This window comes from Pecten maximus, chromosome 16 (genome assembly GCF_902652985.1).
Source record: "Pecten maximus chromosome 16, xPecMax1.1, whole genome shotgun sequence".
Classification (NCBI taxonomy): domain Eukaryota; kingdom Metazoa; phylum Mollusca; class Bivalvia; order Pectinida; family Pectinidae; genus Pecten; species Pecten maximus.
In genome coordinates this window covers 33,229,928-33,250,411 of record NC_047030.1, presented here as the reverse complement: position 1 = coordinate 33,250,411, position 20,484 = coordinate 33,229,928, and the positions used below count along the sequence as shown (strand labels likewise).

The 20,484-nt window shown below is 34.7% G+C and overlaps 2 protein-coding genes across 2 annotated transcripts; one reads left to right on the top strand and one right to left on the bottom strand.

The window, feature by feature from the left end:
- The first annotated feature begins 2,459 nt into the window (after positions 1 to 2,459).
- LOC117314715 (putative GPI-anchored protein pfl2) lies at positions 2,460 to 10,669 on the top strand. Its single transcript, XM_033868805.1, has 6 exons — positions 2,460 to 2,563; positions 3,587 to 4,832; positions 6,135 to 6,198; positions 6,536 to 7,454; positions 8,252 to 8,463; positions 10,349 to 10,669. The coding sequence occupies exons 2-6, from the start codon at positions 4,119 to 4,121 to the stop codon at positions 10,663 to 10,665; spliced, it is 2,226 nt and encodes a 741-aa protein (XP_033724696.1). The 5' UTR covers positions 2,460 to 2,563; positions 3,587 to 4,118; the 3' UTR covers positions 10,666 to 10,669.
- A 2,922-nt stretch (positions 10,670 to 13,591) lies between these two features.
- Positions 13,592 to 18,336, bottom strand: LOC117345223 (MICOS complex subunit Mic10-like). Its single transcript, XM_033908243.1, has 4 exons — positions 18,222 to 18,336; positions 16,888 to 16,944; positions 16,038 to 16,144; positions 13,592 to 14,551 (listed from the first exon to the last, which is right to left on the bottom strand). Exons 1-4 carry the CDS (start codon positions 18,292 to 18,294, stop codon positions 14,534 to 14,536), a joined length of 255 nt encoding a protein of 84 aa, XP_033764134.1. The 5' UTR covers positions 18,295 to 18,336; the 3' UTR covers positions 13,592 to 14,533.
- Positions 18,337 to 20,484: the final 2,148 nt, after the last annotated feature.

Below are 20,484 nucleotides of genomic sequence, written 5' to 3'. Positions count from 1 at the left end.
TGGTCGGGCAGGTTACCCAATATATTTCCACGTCGAACCCTGGCCGCTTTGGTGAAAGGCAACTGTGTTACAAATGTGCCACCAGACCAACCATCGGTTGACTGAAAGATGTGTTTGCAACAAAGTATAAATCTGTCCCAAATAAGATAGGCAAATTACATAAAAAAAAACACAACATACTATTTCAAACATCTGGTTTAAATTACATATGTAAGTATATAACTTGAAATCGTGTTTTCTAAGGAAAATATGTATAAAACGTAATTATTAACGCCGTTGTTGTGGACACAACATTTGTTTCACTCTATCTAATTTTCCTTTGGTTTTAAATCTCTGATCATTTTATAAAATTTCAATATATATATATAAATATCCACCAGTGAATAAATATCAAACAAACATACGGAACCAATCAGCGAACCGTTGTTATATAATATATAAATAAATATAACAGAACTGATATATGTATTCCGCGAACCATTATTATTGTAGTGAACTTTAGCTAAAATGAGAATTAATTGAAAAGAATCGACTGCAATCAATTACAGATTCAATGCATCTCTCCCTCTTTTTGTATTCTGTATTCGTCATTACCTGTATCTATTACTTAAATGATACTTCAGAGTGTTATTCATTTTGCCGTCCCATTTACCATTCCTAATGGAATGGACACCATTTTGTTTTAATCGATGTGTTGTTCTAAACGATGACCTTCGTACAATTAACAGATAAAACATTGTCACAATAGCCTACAGATCTATAATAGGTAGGGTCGACTGGTCAAACAAACAGTAGACACCACTTGACCAGTTACAATGGAAATGACCAACGAGAGCTTTTTATTCCGAAAACAAACATCATTTGTGATGCGTACATATACTGATATACTGAAGTGGTTAATATTGATCTGGAGTAATAGACCCGTAGAGGGGCATTTGCTCGAACAGATCATTTGGAGAATTCAGAACAATTGATATAAAGTATATTTCGCAATAGTTAATATTTTCTATACATGCATCGGAATACTATAAACATACCTATTTTAGCGGTATTCTTTTTTCTTTCTTTTTTGCGTATTTCACGCCGGAAGCATTTCGCTAAATTCTGGTCGCTTTAATTGTGTTTTATCTATGGTGCGCTAATTCATTATTCCGCTTAATTTTCATTTTTAATTTGGTTTAGCGTCAAATTTTTAGTGCTTCAAATTAGTTACGTTAACAGGATAGTTTGCATCTGGGCGAATAGAAAAATAGTTCGAAAAGAAAATAATTCAGGAAATGTTTTATTCATTTTTGTAATAATTATGTGGGTTATATTAGATTTTTTTTTTTTTTTACTTTTTGATAATACATACATCGAAGTTGATAATGACTGTATATTCAAAGGAGCAACCAGTCCCTAATTTCAATATTCTTTCACTTTCCCGATCACATTTCTGTGAAAGCCCCAACGTGCTCAGGTACAACCCGGCCGATGTAGAAAATGTCGAAGAAATCGGCAACAGCATGCATATGGTGTTAATATAGGTTGTACACGACACAGTGTCTGTTTCGCGTCTGCTTGGATCACTGTCACTTTTTATTTTCAAGTTATTTATATTTTCATTTTTTTCCAGAATTGTTTACTACCACTTTTTTTTTTTTAAATATGGATACTCTTTAAATTAAACTTGCAATCATCAACACGGATCATTTCGAAAATACATTAGGTTTGTTTAGCTTTATCTTAAGACAATGTAAAGCAAATGTAAGTATTTCTATATAATTAATGTATGGTATACTTCCTGCACTTGTTCTACTTTCGATTTAAGCGTCGGATAATTATGTTTGAGAACAAAAGCAAAAACAAAAAACAAAAAAAACAAAAACAAGCAAACAAACAAACAAGCAAAAAAAAAAACCCAACCAAAAAAACAAAAACAAAAACAAAAACAAAAAACAAAAAACAAAATAATATAAACGAAAAGGAGAAAATATATGAGGATTTATATGTAACCCTGTTAAATACTAGAAAGCGCAGCTCGATCGATTGAGCGTAAATCAAAGAAGCCAGGGGTCCTAGGTTCGATCCCTACCGGAGGCATCGATATAAACCAAATTTAGCATGCGCTCTGTTTGTGTACATTAATGTTTTTCATGTTTGCCTTTTTGTATTTAATGATCGCAAATATAGCGAAATTAAATTCCGCGAATATTGCCAACTATATAATATGTGTGTAAAAGCTCTTCATAATCAACTTCAATCATACACCTACATTTTAACCTATCATTTACATATACTTATTGTACAACTAACCAATCAGTGAAATAGCATTCTATGTAAACAAATCGGTATGTTATTGTCACCCGAAGCCCTTCTAAATAAATATTTTCGAACTTGTATCTACACGAGAACACCAGAACAATACCATACCCAATACAGATATAATTGATCGTAGAGATGAATGTCCAGTACAGGGTATAATGTTTAAGGTCAGCGGCTGAGTAAATCTTTCCAGTCGGGAAAATGTCAGGCTCATGTTGCCGTAAATGGCTAATGGCCGCGTGGTTATTATACACAGGACGTAAGTATGGAGACTTGATTTCTGTTCAAACTATATAAGATATCTTCATTTCTTTTTGTATTTCTTCCGTTTGTTTACTGCCGCTCATCATGACTTATATCGTTCCATCTTAAAACTGTGTTACAATATAGATTCATACAAAACAGTACCTGAATGGGACAATATTCAAAATGAAGTACTTTTTATATGATCATTATTATTTTTATTTACTTTTTTGTTGTTGTTGGTTTTTATTTTAGTATATGTATAAGTAATTTAAAATGAAGATTTGATATATCTGTGAGTAATATAATAAATTTAATGCGTCTGCCTTTAATATGTTGATTTTTAAATCTACCATAAAAACGGAATATGTACTACTGCCAGTTACATAAGCGTTGTTCATTCTATCAGAGTTCCAAGATAGCAACCGCGTGCGGAGTCGATATTATTTTACATATACTTCAGGTGCAGTCAGTATAAATTTTGCGACATCAATTAATTGTTTAACGATGTTTGTAAAGTTGATAGATTTATATATTTCGGTATATTTTTCGGATAGTTTTCTATAAAGGCATATGAAAAGCATATTTCCATTATATTTTTTATGAAATCCAAAAAAGTGTCATAAGCATCGGTGAATATGCAAACTCGTGCATTAGGATAGCAATCTTAGCTTCCACGTCAGTCAACATTGTATTTTTTTGTGTAAATTGGTATCCGAATTTAGCTCAGCCGTATATTGTGTCTATTGTATAGTACTTATGATAAGGCTTTGAACAGCAAATGCTTAATGAGTAGGGGTGTGTCTATTAAGGTAGAGCATATCAATTGTGTCTGTGCAAATTGTAGTCATTTTCTTACTTTTAGCATATGTGTTTAAAGAAAAGACATTCAAAAATGTGATGCTACTTTATTTAACGGTAAACATCACGATAATGTTTACCGTTTTGTTATAACTTTGCGAGTTTAAACATAATTTCTTATTTGTTTCCTGATATATAGTTACCAACTCCATATAATGTTTTCATTTTATTTCTATAGTTCCCCAAGCTATGTCAGACTTATTCCTTGTTGCCTCCACATCACGAACCGTAGTCACCAAGGTCTTCATCTTCAACCAAAATTCCTTCTCTGTTGCCGCTAAAATCAAAGGACTGAAACAAGACTCTTCCGCTCTACAAGCTGGAAAGGAATGGGATGTGTCAATTTCGGCTAACAGCTTCGTGTCCATACAACTCCCTTCAGATATGAATATGAACGCCACTGGTATTTACGATAACCACGCCATCTCCGTCCAGTCATATTACGAGATTTACCTATTGATGCAGAGTCAGACATCATCTGTCGGTAATCTGATCAGGCCACAACATATTTTGCTGTTCGGTCTAGTCTTCTATCCTATAACGCCGAAATGCGTTAACTATAACGTCCTACATTTCATGGCAAAATATACTACAACCATTGACGTAGTATTCCCTCAAGCAAACCAAACACATTGTTTGTTACGTTTGAAGGTACTAGTTATTACGGAGGAGAAACCCTCGTCCTGGAACTCCTTGGATATGCCACAGCTATGGTAGAGAGCATTGAAGACCTGACTGGAACCATTGTCAGAGCAAACGCACCCATAGGTATGTTCTCCGGGTGTGACTACAACGCTACACAAAACATACATGACTACCGGTCAGACTGGGTTCTGGGACAGAAAGATATGGGTCGACAGTATGTAATCATGGCACATGAAGTCCCCAGCTTTTCGTACGAGAAGTATGTAATTGTTTCGGCGACAGATAACACTACTGTCATCATCTACTCACATGATAATTGCGATGAAGTGCTTTTAGAACACAGCGGCGACAGTCACGTCGTAAGCTTGTCGTCCATCAATGAGGTCGTGGTGGCCGACAAGCTCATCGTTGTGGTTCATTTACCATACAACATGGCGGGATACCATAACATGTATTATGTCATTCCTGTTTCACTCTTTAATACAGAATATGCAGCGCCATCATTCAATGGTTTTCAATTCAAAGTAAAAATGACTTTCAATAATGAAAGTGAGAACTTTTTTGTGTTAGACGGACAAGGAGTTACAATCGAAGTTCGTGATCATCATCTCACTGATTTCATTGCTGTCGGAATCATAAATGACGGCTTCTCTACAAACTCGATCCAACATTTAAAAACAGATGACGGATATACCTTCGGTGGATATATGTGGAGTGTAGATATTAATGAAAGACTTTTTATCACATCTCTCGGCAGGAAAACAACAAGGCAATTTACGGTATGTATACTTAGGCTAGATTTGAGACATCATGGTTCTATAAATCTTCTTTGCTAAAACAAATGAAGATAATTGTCTTTTAGAAGATCCTGTTGTCGTTCTTCTGTATGTCATATACCAGGTATTCGCTTTTTTTTTATATTTAGAGTAAATGCTTTAATGATATACAACATATATAATTCTAATATATGTTTATCGCATGTGCAAAACATGTATCATCCTCTGAATATAAACCGTTGATTTAACATTTTCACGTTTAGAAAAAAACTACTTTCTTGAAAATATCCTACGTGCGTCTTCAATTTTCGAGAAAATACATCTGTACTTTCCAACTTACAAAAAGTACACACGCGCTTTATACTGAATGTGTCACCGCCCTTTGCAGTGTTATCTTGGCGTAATCCGTTTCCGTCATCAAATTGATGATGGCGCGGTGTATACTTATAATTGAATTGATAATAAACGAATCTTTTTTTCACCAACTCATCATCATCATACCGATAACAAATCCCTGTTAACATACAAAAATAGCTTCTCTCGCTAAATATGTAAGGCAAATGAAAATATCATACGTTATTTCGTTACATGTGATCTATTTACAACTAATCTATGTCAAATAAAACAGACGATGCTTTGATTGGGTAATATTCCGCGTGTTTAAACCTTGTACTATTGACAATATCCGACATGCCAATAGCAGGTTATGGAAGTTTTCACCGAACGAAGTTATCTTGAATTTAAGTATATGCATATACCATATTTCCCTAAATGCTTCCTCAAATGAACTATACGATATTTAAGTTCCTTAATCATTTTATTGACAGTCGATACTCGTTAAAGATGCCTTAAAGATGCTAAACCGCAAAAAGCGTATACACTGCTCATTACAAATTGCATAAAATGGCACTCATGATAAACATGTATTTAATCAAACCAATATATGAAAACTTATGATTTCTTGAAAGACAGAAAGTTACAGGCGAAGTACAGAGTACAAGATATTTTCCCGCGGGATGCAATTAATCATTTATTTATTTTGAACTTTATAATGGAAAGATAAGCTTTTAGCCTTTCGATTATGGTAAAAGCGTAAAGCATTTCATATTTACTTTACCACAAACAGTCAATCGTACATAAATTTCTTTTGTTGGTGATGTAGCATCATTAGAAAACAATTTCAGACAGGTATGCAGTTTACAGAAGTTCGATATCTTGTAAGATTCCATTTCACGGTCAACAGCTATTTAAAACCATCGCATGTTGTATGTTTATAATAAATATAGCCGGTATTGTTTGTTGCAGATTTGTGGACAGGATGAACATCCACTATCAAATGGATGCGTAGAACCATTCACAGTTTGTCAAGGTATGAAAGAAAACAACATTTATGAAGTACTATTTTCAAGAATTTCTATCTTATTTTTTCCGGCGATGGAATGTTATTGCTAAAAAAAAAAAAAAAAAAAACTTGGATAATCCAAAACAAATGTAAAACATATTCACAATTTCATATCCATAGCTTAAACTGTTGGTGTATCTGCATAATTAAGACCATCACAAATATAGTTTTACGAGTCACGTAATATGGAATTGAAGAAAATGTTTAAAAGTTAACATTGATGACAAGATGCTATGCGTCCCGCAATACCTATCAGTTCTCGCAATTTATCAATCATCGTTTGTTTTGTTTTTTTAAACGCAAGAAAGTTCAACGACTTCCCCGCAATCACCAAACTCGACGCCCATGTCTCCCCCTCCCAATACGACGAACGTCATCCAGTTAACAGGTAAGCCTGGCGGTCATACGAATATGGTAACCGTGCCACAACCTTCGAATTTGCCCATCTCGACTATAAATACGACCAATACTTCGCAAACAACGCCAATGACAACTCACGCACATCATCAGGCAAATCAGACATTAACAACTCAAAATACCGTGAACACTTCGGATTCAACAACAAAACCGACAATGCTGACTTCAAATACTGCCAGCACCACGCCATCGGCACCGAATCAGACGACCCCAATTTCAAATACCGCCAGCACCACACCATTGGCAACCAATCAGACAAACCCAATTTCAAATACCGCCAGCACCACACCATTGGCAACCAATCAGACAAACCCAATTTCAAATACCGCTAGCACCACACCATCGGCAACCAATCAGATCACCCCAATTCTAAATACCACCAGCACCCCGCAATCGACTTCGAATCCGACCACTCCGACAGTAAACAAAACTGCCACACCTCCTACGGCACCCAATGTGAACGTCCCGCATCCAACAAATACCACCAGCATTCCCCAACTCACACAGATGAAAACCACTGCACAACAACCAAACCCGATCACCACACATCAAGAGACAACCATATCCTCCCCAGAATCGACAACAACAACAACTGCTGGGACAACAACAACACAATCAGTGTGTCCTCCGTCTGCGGTACGGTACAACCACCAAGGGAAGGTTATCTGTTACTGGGCAATGGACGAAGCTACCCTCACAGGGAAACAGCAGCTGGCCTCCGATTTCTGTACACATAGTGGAGGTCATTTACCCATCATACCTGATGCAGGTGCCAACGCGGTTGTGAAAGATCTTATATCGGGCAGGTAAGCGACCGCACAATACAATATATTTAGAGAATAAACAAAGCAATAAATAAGGTACTTCATCATGCAGATATTTAAATGCTTCTTTCTACGTGTACTGTATCTGTATTGAATTTGCCCAGTGCAAAGGTTAATACAAAATGACCGTCCGTAATACTTCAAACATTGCAACATAATAGGCTCTTGTTTTATTTTGTCAGAATACAGATACCTACGGTCAGAAATAGTTAACATATTGTCGCTTAAGTCACGTTTTATACTTTCCCTTTATTTCGTATGCCTACAACGAAGAATACGTTTTCACGAGTGGGATACGCCCCATAAAGATGAAACAGGAGGCCCATTTGCCTTATAATTACCTTAGTCGTTAACATGTTACTATCTTCTATGTTTTTTTTAATTCTAAACAGTTCTTGCATATATAAGATTTGAAATAGTAAAGTTAAGCTTCTCCCCACGAGGAGACATGAAATCCAGGAGCCATTTAACAATTAAAAAAAAAAGTTAATGACCTTTCCTTCAATTTGATTCTACCATATTTGGGTCTTGAGAAGACTTTTGAAATTTCAGTAAATTTCATCAAAATTGGTTAAGGATTTTTTTTTTTTTTTTTTTTTTAAGTTGATAATGTCAAAATGCTATCTAACGATGAACGATGAATGACGGACTATTGACGGCGACGGACGAAGACGCATTGGAAAAGGTCACCGGGGTTCGCTCAGGTGACCTAAAACGGAGTTATTTTACACGTCATTAATTACAAGATGTAACCATGACTTTTATACTTGTTATTGCAGGTTCCTAAATTTCTTTTTGAACTATAAAGTACATAATAGTAGTCGACAATTGAAAACATCTTTCGGAGATATCCAGGATTGGGCAAATGGTTTAAACACAACACAATCTAGTCACAGGTGTGTGTTGATAGACGGAACAGGTACCTGGGCAACTTCCCTTTGTGACACATCCGCAGATAATGGTGTCATCTGTTCAAAGTGTGAAGTGGGAGGTAAGATTATATCACGTTATCCAGATTTAACCATTGTTTTGTTATTTATTTACTTTTTAAAAATTGTATCTATTTATGTTTATGCTTTCGTTGAAGCTCTGAATTCTTATTCTTCCGGAACCCCTGTTCCTCTTTTTCCAACCTTTTAATACATTTTCCCAAAACAACTTGTGCAAAACGCCATTGACATTGATACGAGTTGAAATTCTGTATTGAGGATGCGATAAGTATTTCTTGTTTACAGATAACAGTTACTTTTGTTAACAACACTACGCACTCATTTTTTAAGCACATATGAATAAGCATGTCATCTTAAAATTGTACGTCACAAAATATCACTCCTTATACTCTAATGGATGCATAAACCAAATTAGAAAGGTATGAACTTACAAGTTTTCCAAAAACGCAGGTTTTGGTGCCAAAAAAATCAGGTCAGAAAATGGTAAAATGCGAAAATATCACATTGTTTTCTGCATTATTTTGCGATAAAATCACTCCTAGACCTCTTACATGTATAAATGTATAAACCAAATTCGAAGGGTGTGAGGTGTATACTTTTGGACTTACCAGCTTTCAAAAACATTTATAGTGAGATGGGACGCCGACGCCGACGCGGAAGCTGGGGGTACAGCATTAGCTCACATTTACTCGTAACCAGTGAGCTAAAAATGATTCTGCAGTTTTGAGTTAGAACTTTTCTTTGACGTAAATGCAATTTATTTTCACGTTTACCTTTAAAAACGTGCGTTGTATTTTTATCGTAAACTTATTAAAACGTAATTTTATCTAGATTTAAAATCTACACAGCTTGTTGCGACATAATATATACAGTATAGTTTCCTCCTTTTAGGTGAATTATATTATTATTTCTGCCCCACCTAAACATTTTACTTCACAAATAAAAGACTCAGGAGAGCTAGTGGGTTAGACTACTGTAGTGTACAAAATTCCATGATTCCTTTGATGGCTTATATTCGAGTTCTAAAAGTGAATTCGTGTCGATCGCCAAGTTTCTTCGCTGCTAAAATTGGGGGATATATTTTATAACATGGGTGTGGTGGGTGGTGGGTTATATAGTAATCAATTTGTGCATCAGGGTGTGTGCGTATACGTTAGGCCGTCCATCCATTCGCCATAAACCTTGTGTACACAATATCTCATGGTCACCTGAGCAGATTTAGTTTATAAGTGCATCATAACATCACATCATCAAGTTTCACACCTCTTATACCTGACTTGATCATGCTGTCCAATCAAGGTCGAAAAGTTAAATGTCACACTTGTCAACTTTTGAAATAAAAAAAACAAAACTTGTGTACAGGTCATATATATGTTCATATACTCACTTTAACATTACCGCATAAAATTCTACAAGCACATCAGATTTTGTTCTTCATTGGTCAAGGTCAATGCCAAAGATCCCGCTTGGCAACTTTCAAAAAGTACATCTACAAATTATATCTCATGATCCCCTGAAGAGATTCATTTGATTGATAAGAGGGTAGGGTAGGTCTTCATCAGCCATCTCTCACTTTGCTGTTATTGATTAAATATACTGTTGTAATTATCCCATTGTTTTCACTTTGTTGTTATTGATTGAATATATTGTTGTAATGATAACATTGTTCTCAATTTGTTGTTATTGATTAAATATATTGTTGTAATGATAACATTGTTCTCACTTAAATGTTATTAATTAAATAATTATATTGTAATTATCCCATTGATCTTACTTTGCTGTTATTGATTAAATATATTGTTGTAATGATCACATTGTTCTCACTTAAATGTTATTAATTAAGTAATTATATTGTAATTATCCCATTGATCTTACTTTGCTGTTATTGATTAAATATATTGTTGTAATGATCACATTGTCTTTCAGACTCAAGTTGCTATGCCGGCAACCCATACTGCAGCCCTTGTTCCTGTTCCAACTACATCATCAATACAATAAATATTACAAAGGAGTTACAAGAAAATCTGGACAGTTTGAAGAAGAAAACGTCAGTTAATAGGAGGGCGCTGTCGTCGTCAAGGCGCCGTATCACGTGTGCCGAAGATTCCCGCAAATCATCCGCTGCCATGGGTTACATGGGCGCCTCTCTACTCACTGTGGTTTTTGGTGGCCTTTTCTTACTAGACATACCATTGTTGTTTCTGGAATTCAAAACCCACATATTGGGCCTTTGTCATGGGTAGCAATCATAGCGTTCTTTATCGTTTGTATGTACATAATAATTCAGTATATGTTATTGTCAGAGTTGAAAATGTATGTATGACGAAGTTATAAAGTTTACGTCACCAAATGTGAATTTTTCCAGGACATAATTTCTAAAAAAAAAAATCCATATTGTCTTTAAATCGCATTTTGTTAATAAAACTTCATCTTTTCTAGTGGTCGCATTTATCAATCAACATGGCTTGTTTTGAAACAGCTTAACTCGCGAATGTATATAGAGGATATATCACATGTGAATACCAATCGATATTCAATGACTCATATGTAACACACTGCAGTTGTGTGAAGTAAAATTCCAACTCCAAAGATACAAGTCCAAAGACATGTCAGCATTTCAAACAAGAGGCCCAAGGGCCTTAACGGTCATCTGACTCTAAATTAAAGACCCGTATACTATTTTAGTATGCATTCTCTGTAGCGAGTATAGTGGCACTGTCGGCCATGGTGGCCATCTTGGAGTTTGGATCAACCCGAAAAATTACAACACTTGATCATGACTATCTCAGGATCATTTCTGGTAAGCTATAAGAGCTGAATACCACTGGTGGAATTTGAGAAGAAGTTTGAAATAGGTGTCGTTCAGGAAAACCATGATTGCGCAAGCATGTGACAAAATGGCCGCCGTGGCTGCCATGTCAAAGTTTTTACAAGGCCGAAAAATAAAAACACTTTGTTGGCTCCCCTTCCTTAACATTATCACCAATTTCAAGCTCAATGGCACCAGTGGAACCAGAGAAGAAGTTTAAAATGTGTTTTTGAAGATGGCGGCTACGACGGCCATTTTAGATTTCAGATCGACCCGAAAAATAACAACACATGCTCAGGATCGTCTCAGGATCATTTCTGGCAAGTTTCAGCTCAATCCCATTTGTAGAACTTGAGAAGAAGTTTAAGATGTGTTTTTCAAGATGGCGGCTATGGCGGCCATCTTGGATTTCGGATCGGCCCGAAAAATAACAACACTTGTTCAGGATCGTCTCAGGATCATTTCTGGCAAGTTTCAGCTCAATCCCATTGGTAGAACTGGATTAGAAGTTTAAAATGTGAAAAGTTTACCGACGTCGGACGGACGAAGCACGATGGCTATAGGTCATCGTTAGATGACCTAATAAGAGACGACAAAATGTCAACATTCAAAAGAAAAGAAGAGGCCCATGGGTCTTAACAGTCACCTGCGTTCTGATATACAGATTGATATTTAATGTTTTTCTTTATTCTTTAAATTAAGAATTTAACGGATTCTACCAGTGTGACTTTCAAGATAAGTCGAGGTCATATAATCAAACAAACTGTGTGCATGTTCAGTCTGTTATCCAACCATGGCCCAATATCTTGACCTTGGACCTCTTGGTTATTGAGAAGTCGGTTAAAAATTTTAACACATTTGACCTTTGTGAACTTCATACCGACATGTCCAATATTATGCCTCTTGATTATTGCGAATGTTTTTTTTGTCTTATCTATTAATATATTTAATCTGTGTGACCTTGAAAGGACATTGATTTTGACAACTTTGATAGCACTTCATCCCGACATGATACTAGCCCAATTCCATGACTTTGGACATCTTATTTAATAAGAAATTGTTTAACGATTTGAATACATTTGACACCTTTGACAATGAAAGTAGGTCAAGGTCACTCATTTAAACAAACGTCGTAACCCCTCATTATAGCCTGCTACTTGCCCAATATCATGACTCTGTGCCTCTAAGTTGACGAGAAGAAGTCCTTTACAGATTTTTAACATATTTTACATAGAAGGCTAAGGTCATTCATATGATTAACTTTGGTAGCCCTTTATCCCAACATGTTACGAGCCTAATATCAGTACTGTATATGGCTGGTAGATGAGAAGAAATGGTTTTAAAATTCAATATATTTGACACCTGTAACCTTGAATGTGAGTCAAGGTCGAGCAGACATATATAGTAGCCTTTCATCTTAGTCTGCTACTGGCCAGATATCATGACTCTGGCCCTCATGCTAAATGAAAGAAGTCATTTACAGATTTCAACATATTACATTTCACTCCTGACCTTGAAAGTAGGTCAAGGTCATTCATTTGAACAACACTTCATCTCAGCATGCTACTGGCCCAGTACCATGACTCTTTGCCTCTTGATTATTGAAAAGTCAAAAATGTCAATAGTTTAGGACTCACAGTGCATAATGCACACTGCACGACGCATGCTACCAGACAAAAGGAAATGGAAGCTTTTTTCAGGTTAGCTTTAGAGTCTCATTTCATTCAGCTTGAAGAATCAAACAACCATAAAATACTTTATTTATATTTACATAAAGTGCAGGTATCATTATAATTTGTTCATAGATCTAGATATTTTGTGATTTTTTAAGATAGAGATTGTGGTATCTGATATTTTAGATTGAAAGTGACAAGGAAAAAAGCAGTAAGCCGAGATAAAAACTCACTGCTATATAATTTTTTCCTAGTAGAAGGGCGAGATGTACAATTAAATAATTTCGTCGGCTTCAGAAATGCTGTAAACTGGTCATAATGGACATCCACAACATGCTATACCAGTATCAACTCCAATACCTGGTCCTGAGTAAGGCTGTTAGTTGACTGAATTTTCTCTTTGATAAAATTTGGTTCAGATCATTATTTGATCAAGGAGACTCAAACAATCTGACTACCCAGGGGCAGAGGGAGAGGAACAAGTCATTGAAATACTCCAGTAGGTGATAAAATATGTTTGATCCCCTTGTTCATTACGGATATTATTGACCTATTTTGTTTAAGATACAATTTTTTTCTTGAAAAATTATGAAATCTTGTTTTGGACAAATATTAAGAATTTCCCAGTGTTTTATAAAATAAAGAGTTTAAAAATGGTTAGAGAAATGCAAAAATGATATGCAGTTCTTTTTTTTTTTTTGTAATTTTGGGCCACAACGTCTGCTTAAAATCCATAAAGATATACAGAATGAAGATTTATATATCTCAGTACTGGTGTAACAAGATCACCTATCTATACAGCAGTGAGCCTCCTTCACCATATAATCACATTCAAATCAGCCATTCAGGACTAATTTAAGGAAATGTTTGCACATGCAAGATGGACACGAGACAGATAACGATGTGCTATGACAAAAGATCATTGGTATCCTTCACAAGGTGAGCTAAAAATTAAGTGAAACATGATTTATACTCTTTATATCAAGTTTGTATTGGTCACATATAACACATATAACAATTTACATAATGTGGTACTTCTCTTTTCTGTCTCTTCCTATTATCAAAAAATTATAACAAAAAAAATTCCTGTTATTTTTTCTAGTGTATTATTATGTTATCAATATATATTTTTTGTAAAGATCACATTAGTTCTTATTTTATTGCTATGTTCTCCATATCGCCAAGATTGACTTTTCTGCTGTTGAATGTGACATTGTAAAGAGGGTTTACTCCATCTGTAGTGCAGATGTACTTAGTCATGATCATGAAATATTTAAAGAGCCCTACATTAACTTTCATTACACTGAAACATACAATTACATCATATTTTAAATATAACAAGGTTTATTATACAATAAGAATACTAGAATATGATTTCCACTTCATTTTTCTATTTGTTGTTGATCCTATTCCAAGGCGAATTGTTTGGTGTGGACTAATTTTTTCACCTTTTCACAGATACAAGGGAAGTAACTCCTGAAAACGTCAACTCTGCATCATAAAATGGTCCATTAGAGATGAAATCACAATCACTAGCATTTGGAAAATTCTTTCACAAAAAGTCGCTTCTCACAACAACTCTTTCTCATCCATTAAAAAAAATGTTGACACTTCTAAGCACTTCCATCACTATGATGTTTTTGCATCCTGAAAATAAGAGAAATTAATCTTATTATTAAGTATAGCACTATTATGAGTCCTAGAACATCAACCATTTAATAATAAGGATCTTTCTTCCAAAATACTTCTTTTTTATTTACAATTTTTACATAATGAAAATGGCTTGTATCTTGGAATTTGCCTGTTACCTATAATCACCTATTTTCATTTCAACAAATTCTGCTGAAAAAAAAGGAATGGATAGGGCATCAGGAAAAGTTGCAGTGTACATCCTTCTTTTGATTAACTTCTTTATGATACACAGGCAAAATGTCTTCATGTCAATTCAGGTCAATTCAGGTCAGGTCAAGATTCCCATGTCAAATTGACCTGAATAGAGCAGATTAGTCCATTCATTTCAAGAAATTGACCTGAATTTGACCTGAAATTGACCTGAATTTGATCTGAAATTAACCTAAATTTGATATAAAAAAATTTCAGGTCAAATTCAGGTCAATTTCATGTCATATATTCAGGTCAATTTCTTTACATGAATTTGACCTGAATTCATATCAAGATATTTTCATGTCAATTTGACCTGAAATTTACCTCAAATTGACATGAAGACTTTTTCAGGTCAAATTGACCTGAAAGTGACATAAAAAATTTCACCTCAATTTCATATGAAGATTTGACCTGAAAATGACCTGAAATTGACCTGAACATTTCTTCATGTGAAATTGACCTCATTTTCAGGTCATTTTCAGGTAAATTTCAGGTCAATTTTGTTTTCAGGTCAAATTGACATGAAGACATTTTGCCTGTGTAGTCATTGAAGTAATCAAACAAACATATATACACAAGGCTTTTTCTCTGGGCTGTCTGGGCTATCACTGGGCCCCATTCCCAATTAAAATTATTTCAAATTAAAGCTAAATTCCACAAATTTGCAATCAACTCAGATTTTTCCCCCCAATTCACAAATATTCTTCCCAAGATAAGACAAAAAAGGCCCCATCCGAAACCATTGAGAAAAAGCCACGATACAATACATTTAGTATGTCTCCATGTCCTACCAGACCAGATCTTTCAGTGTCAATATAGTACTCATGCTGATATACATTGTAATAAAATGAATTCATATCTTCATCAGTTGCATGACATCCACGAAGAAATGTTTGATATTAAATTGGTCCTGGGTAATACTTTGGTTGATCAGCCAATAGCTAACGACATTATTCTGAATGTTCAATGACAACTTCTTGAAATAACAATTACAAATAGCTAGATATAAGATTCTCCATAATGCATGAGGGTATGACACCTACCATAGAACATATTGTCAAAATACATTATCACTAAATATTACCACAAAGTTCACACTACAAAAAGTAAAGATCTTAATTCAACAAAGAAACATCCTTGAATTTCCAACCTACAGGTATCCCAAATTTAATGGCAGACAAGTATTTCTGGGCAATAACAGATTGATTGTGAGCACCTCGTAAACCAATATTACTTTAATGTAGCTCACCTGTTTCAGCTTCAAGAGATTTGGATATTTGAATTCATTGTTGCAGTTGGCCATTCCCATCCCAAGTCCAACACCAGTGAAGAAAAAAATTGACCATCTTGATCCACCTGATTAAAGAATGCATAATCAATCGCATATTAAGGTTTTATTTTTAGGAGTCTTAGCTTGCCAAGTAGTTTCACATTTTCATAAATACTTTTATTTATGAACATTGAGAAAGAACTAATTAAAGTACTTTTATTCCTTCTACTTGGAAAATTGAGCAAGCTGCTTTTAATGAGGAGGGCATTGTGTAACAGCATACTTTACCAAAATTTCAAAGGAGATTTGTATTTTAATAAATTTGCTACAATAGCAACATACAACAATTTATTAATTTGCACATCAGTAATTATCACATATACATGTACACATACCCAAGCTATTAAGGCACTTCATCCCTGACAAAGAGTTTTTATCAAAAACAGTAATAGGCTGTAGTACAGAATGTATATAATTTATATAATACCAAAAGTTAAATACTTTATGTTATTGCCAACCTAAAATTATTCGATTTCGAGCTTCTAATTTTGTATTTTAAATTTAATAAATAATGAATTGTATTTCAAAGAAATTTTATCGTGCTCCATATATCTATGTTTTGTATTTGTAATTTTTGGTAAATTCATAAGTAACCATTATTTAGACACTGTTCTATTTTTTTTTTCATTTGTTGTTGATATGTACATCTATACATGTAGTTCAATTGAGTAGGTGCTTTTTTATGGATTTTTTACCAGCTTGTGTACAATTGCTGTCGGCTATGTAGCATCTTTTTAAAGTTGACCCAATGGTCTCAAGCCATCCCTACCTTTAGTTTGTCCAAATCTTGTCAGTGATAACAGTCCTCCAATGAGTGCCCCGGAAACTGAAGGACAGAAATCAACAAGTTAAATGACGTCAGTTTCACCTTATTTGATAGAAGGAGACAGGGAAAATATCTGGCCCTCTTTGGGGCTGAAAGCAGTGACCTATCCTTCCCTAATAAGCAGGTCTAGTACCCACCAAGGAAAATTCCTAACAGTAGTCTGGCTAAACTATAGTTAGGTGACCTACACATGTATAAACTGTTTACTTTTATATCTATAGATACATAGAAAGGTATACTAAATAAGTTATTACTGATGAGATCAAATATCTACATGTATTTGATAATATTAATAATTTGAAGTTCTTATATATGTATTTCTTTATTACTACAACGCAACTGTCTCAATATTGTTCACTATAAAGTTTCAACAAAAATATAAACAAAATTATAGGATTACAGGACAATAAACTTATGACAGGTGCCTTTAGCTTAACTGGTTGGCATTATAACAAATAATGAGACTTTTAATGAAAATAATAATATGGTTGCAAAATATAATGCATTACAGTGCACAAGACATTCCTGTAATCTTTGAATTTCACTTACAGGATGTTAAAACTATACTATCAATTTTATAACCAGAAACAGGTGGGTTTTTTTTAAGCACTTTTATAATCAATTCCAATGTTGTATCGGTGCATACACAGACAAGAAATGATGTCACAAATTAAAATTAGACAATGTTATTATCAAATTTAGTTTCTGACCCGAAGTACCTGTGGGTAGACCGAATTTCCTCCGCATTTAATTATAAAACAATTTACAGGTCCAGAAGTCAAATTCCAACTATCATTCCACATTTCAAGTGACAAATATATACATGTATGATATATATATATTTACATTACTCCAACAATGTTAAAGGTTTTACAGGGCGAGATACTTTTGACAGGCGCCGTGTAACGCAGTCGGCAAAATCATATCCGATACTGCCGATAGAAAAAAGGGCCGACCAGCGGCCTCTTGAGTACTCCCCGACCTGTTTTAGACTTGTTTTTCTGGTATGAAATATATATCATATATCTCAAATTACTATCAGACTGTCAATGGCATGTTTTGCTATTTCATTTACGTTTAGAATTAAGCATGTTATTGCTAAAACGAAATCACATTCTTATCCACAATCACCTATGCATCATCCGTCAAAACAGGTGACCCTGTAGAAATTTATCACATTGACTGTCAGAAAAGCATACCAAATCTAATGATTCATTTTTGCTGCAACTGTTAATGGTAATAGAACAGTAGAGTCCCGAAAATTTAAGAATTCTCACCGGTTTTCAATGAAGTGTCCACAATGCAGTTGTCCCATTTATCGACGAGAACGTCCTCCGATCTGGCAGCCATGTTGGAAGGTTATAATGAGCGCGTTCGATCGATTCCGTTGTTAGAAATTGTTACGGCGGGTTCGACAGCAAATATAATTTAACTTCGTTTCTAGCAAGCAGCATCTTTTTTTTTTTTTATTTCTAACAAAGGATTAGGCACAGGTTATAACAACTTATCTACGCCTTCTTCTAATATACATTATACATCGAAGACAATGAAACAAATAAAATCATATTATTGCAAGACTGTAAATATGTGTTAAATCATCAAAATCTATCAAAATATATTTGAATTTAAATGATATAAGATCCACGAAGATGTAGGTTTCCAAACAAGAGTGTTTCTAATATGAATGAAGGCAAAGCCTTAGAAGAGCGCAGCTACAATCACCTGACTCGCCGTTAATCAAAAGGAAACACAGGGACCTGCGAATAACAGTCTAAGAACTTGTACTACATTTTAAGATTTTTATATATTTTTTTTTTTGTCATTATTTTTTAAATTATGCCACATTGCGTCTGCAAAATAATAGGTCCTAATCCAATACATATAGACTGTAAATTATACATCCCCCATTCCAAAAAAAAAACAAAAAAAACAACAACAACAACAACAACAACAACAACAAACAACAACAACAACAACAACATGTAAACACCTTGTAAAATGTATCGGCTGAAATTCTTATTGTTTGTCCTGATGTGACTAGCATTGTCTTCACTTTGCATTGTCGGATTCCAGATGATCGCACATATCATATCCGTGATGACATGTGCACTGCATATAATGACATCATTATTCTACTGCCACATTTCATATGCTACTAACAACGTAAAAGTGCAGACGATACGAGATTGGCATGATATATATAACAGGAAAGCGAACATAGTGCGCCTCCACAGGGGATCGAACCCGCGACCCTTACTTACTGGCCTGTCGCTCTACCGACTGAGCTAAAGGGATATTCCCCCATCACCGACACTAGAAGTAAGGCGGCCGTATTACTATGTACACTATTTACAATTAAAACCTGCCACACTATTCTCACTTTTCAAACGAACACACATTAACCCAGGTTTTATCCCCAACGAAGCCTCTCATTTTCTAAAACTTGCTCTTGGAGTGGTCAACGGAACCAAATATAACAGAAAAGCAAGTAGTCTCCACCGGGATCGAACACGCGACCCCCGGTTTACTAGTCAGCCGCTTTACAGACGAGCAAAAGGGCTAGAAGACAACCATATCACTATATAAACTACTTACAATAAGAACTTGCGACGTATAATTATGTATATTATCTTTTGTTTTATGCATGTTTTGGGTTTTGGTTCTGTTTTGGTTTTGTTTTTGAAGCACGGACATATATTAGTATGTATATCTAAACCGTGGTTGAAGTAATAAGAAGCAAAATCACTCACTTAGACTATTATTTGAAATATATTATAAACATCGAGGTTTTTAATTTGAAGTGAGTGCGTATTGAACAAGTTGTGAAAAACAGGTTTCATTTTCTACACATAGAAACAAATTACAAAGTCTGTTTTCTCCTGGAAATTTTGGTATACGTAACGTCCTGTATGCTTAGACAATGAGAACTATAATGTGGAAGTTTGTAATAGAACATCACATAGATTTTGGAAAGATACACGTCTCTGGATAGACTAATACAAACAAAATGAAATCTCCTCATTCACATGTTTTGATACACGCTGTACAATGATAACTTGGGCTATATATTTTTCATTATGCCTTGTTAATCACAATATCTAGTAATTTAAGGTCAGGGTGTAAAGAGGTCGACACAGAAAGATTGTTTTGATTATGAAGTTTTCTTAATGAAATACAAGTTTTGATAAAATTCTAAAATAAAAAAAATGCAACAACTACTGCAGTTAATACAGTCTATACCCACTTAGAAAATACAGAAGATGTTGCATTGTTTCCCTTAGATTATCACATATTTCAAAGACATCTGGAAGATGAAAAACTCTTAAAATATATGGACTGAGAAAGGGCGGGAATCATTGGCGAAATCTTTGACGTTGACTTCTTATGACGTCACGCTTGACGACAACAGCACCATTCTGAATGGGATGTTCAACTCAGTATTATTTCAGGGTTTTCGGTTGTAACCTGGAAAGTTGTGCTTACAATGCTGTTATCTAATGGTACTACAATTAAAAACTGTTCTATATAACGCACATATGC

Excerpts from the sequence above, each read along its gene's own strand:
- LOC117314715 (XM_033868805.1), top strand. The coding sequence starts at position 4,119 with ATGGTAGAGAGCATTGAAGACCTGACTGGAACCATTGTCAGAGCAAAC. Across the intron at positions 7,455-8,251 it reads AAAGATCTTATATCGGGCAG|GTTCCTAAATTTCTTTTTGA; the intron begins GTAAGCGACCGC and ends TTGTTATTGCAG. Across the intron at positions 8,464-10,348 it reads TTCAAAGTGTGAAGTGGGAG|ACTCAAGTTGCTATGCCGGC; the intron begins GTAAGATTATAT and ends ATTGTCTTTCAG.
- LOC117345223 (XM_033908243.1), bottom strand. The coding sequence starts at position 18,294 with ATGGCTGCCAGATCGGAGGACGTTCTCGTCGATAAATGGGACAACTGC. Across the intron at positions 16,945-18,221 it reads GGACACTTCATTGAAAACCG|TTTCCGGGGCACTCATTGGA; the intron begins GTGAGAATTCTT and ends TCTGTCCTTCAG. Across the intron at positions 16,145-16,887 it reads AAGATTTGGACAAACTAAAG|GTGGATCAAGATGGTCAATT; the intron begins GTAGGGATGGCT and ends TTCTTTAATCAG.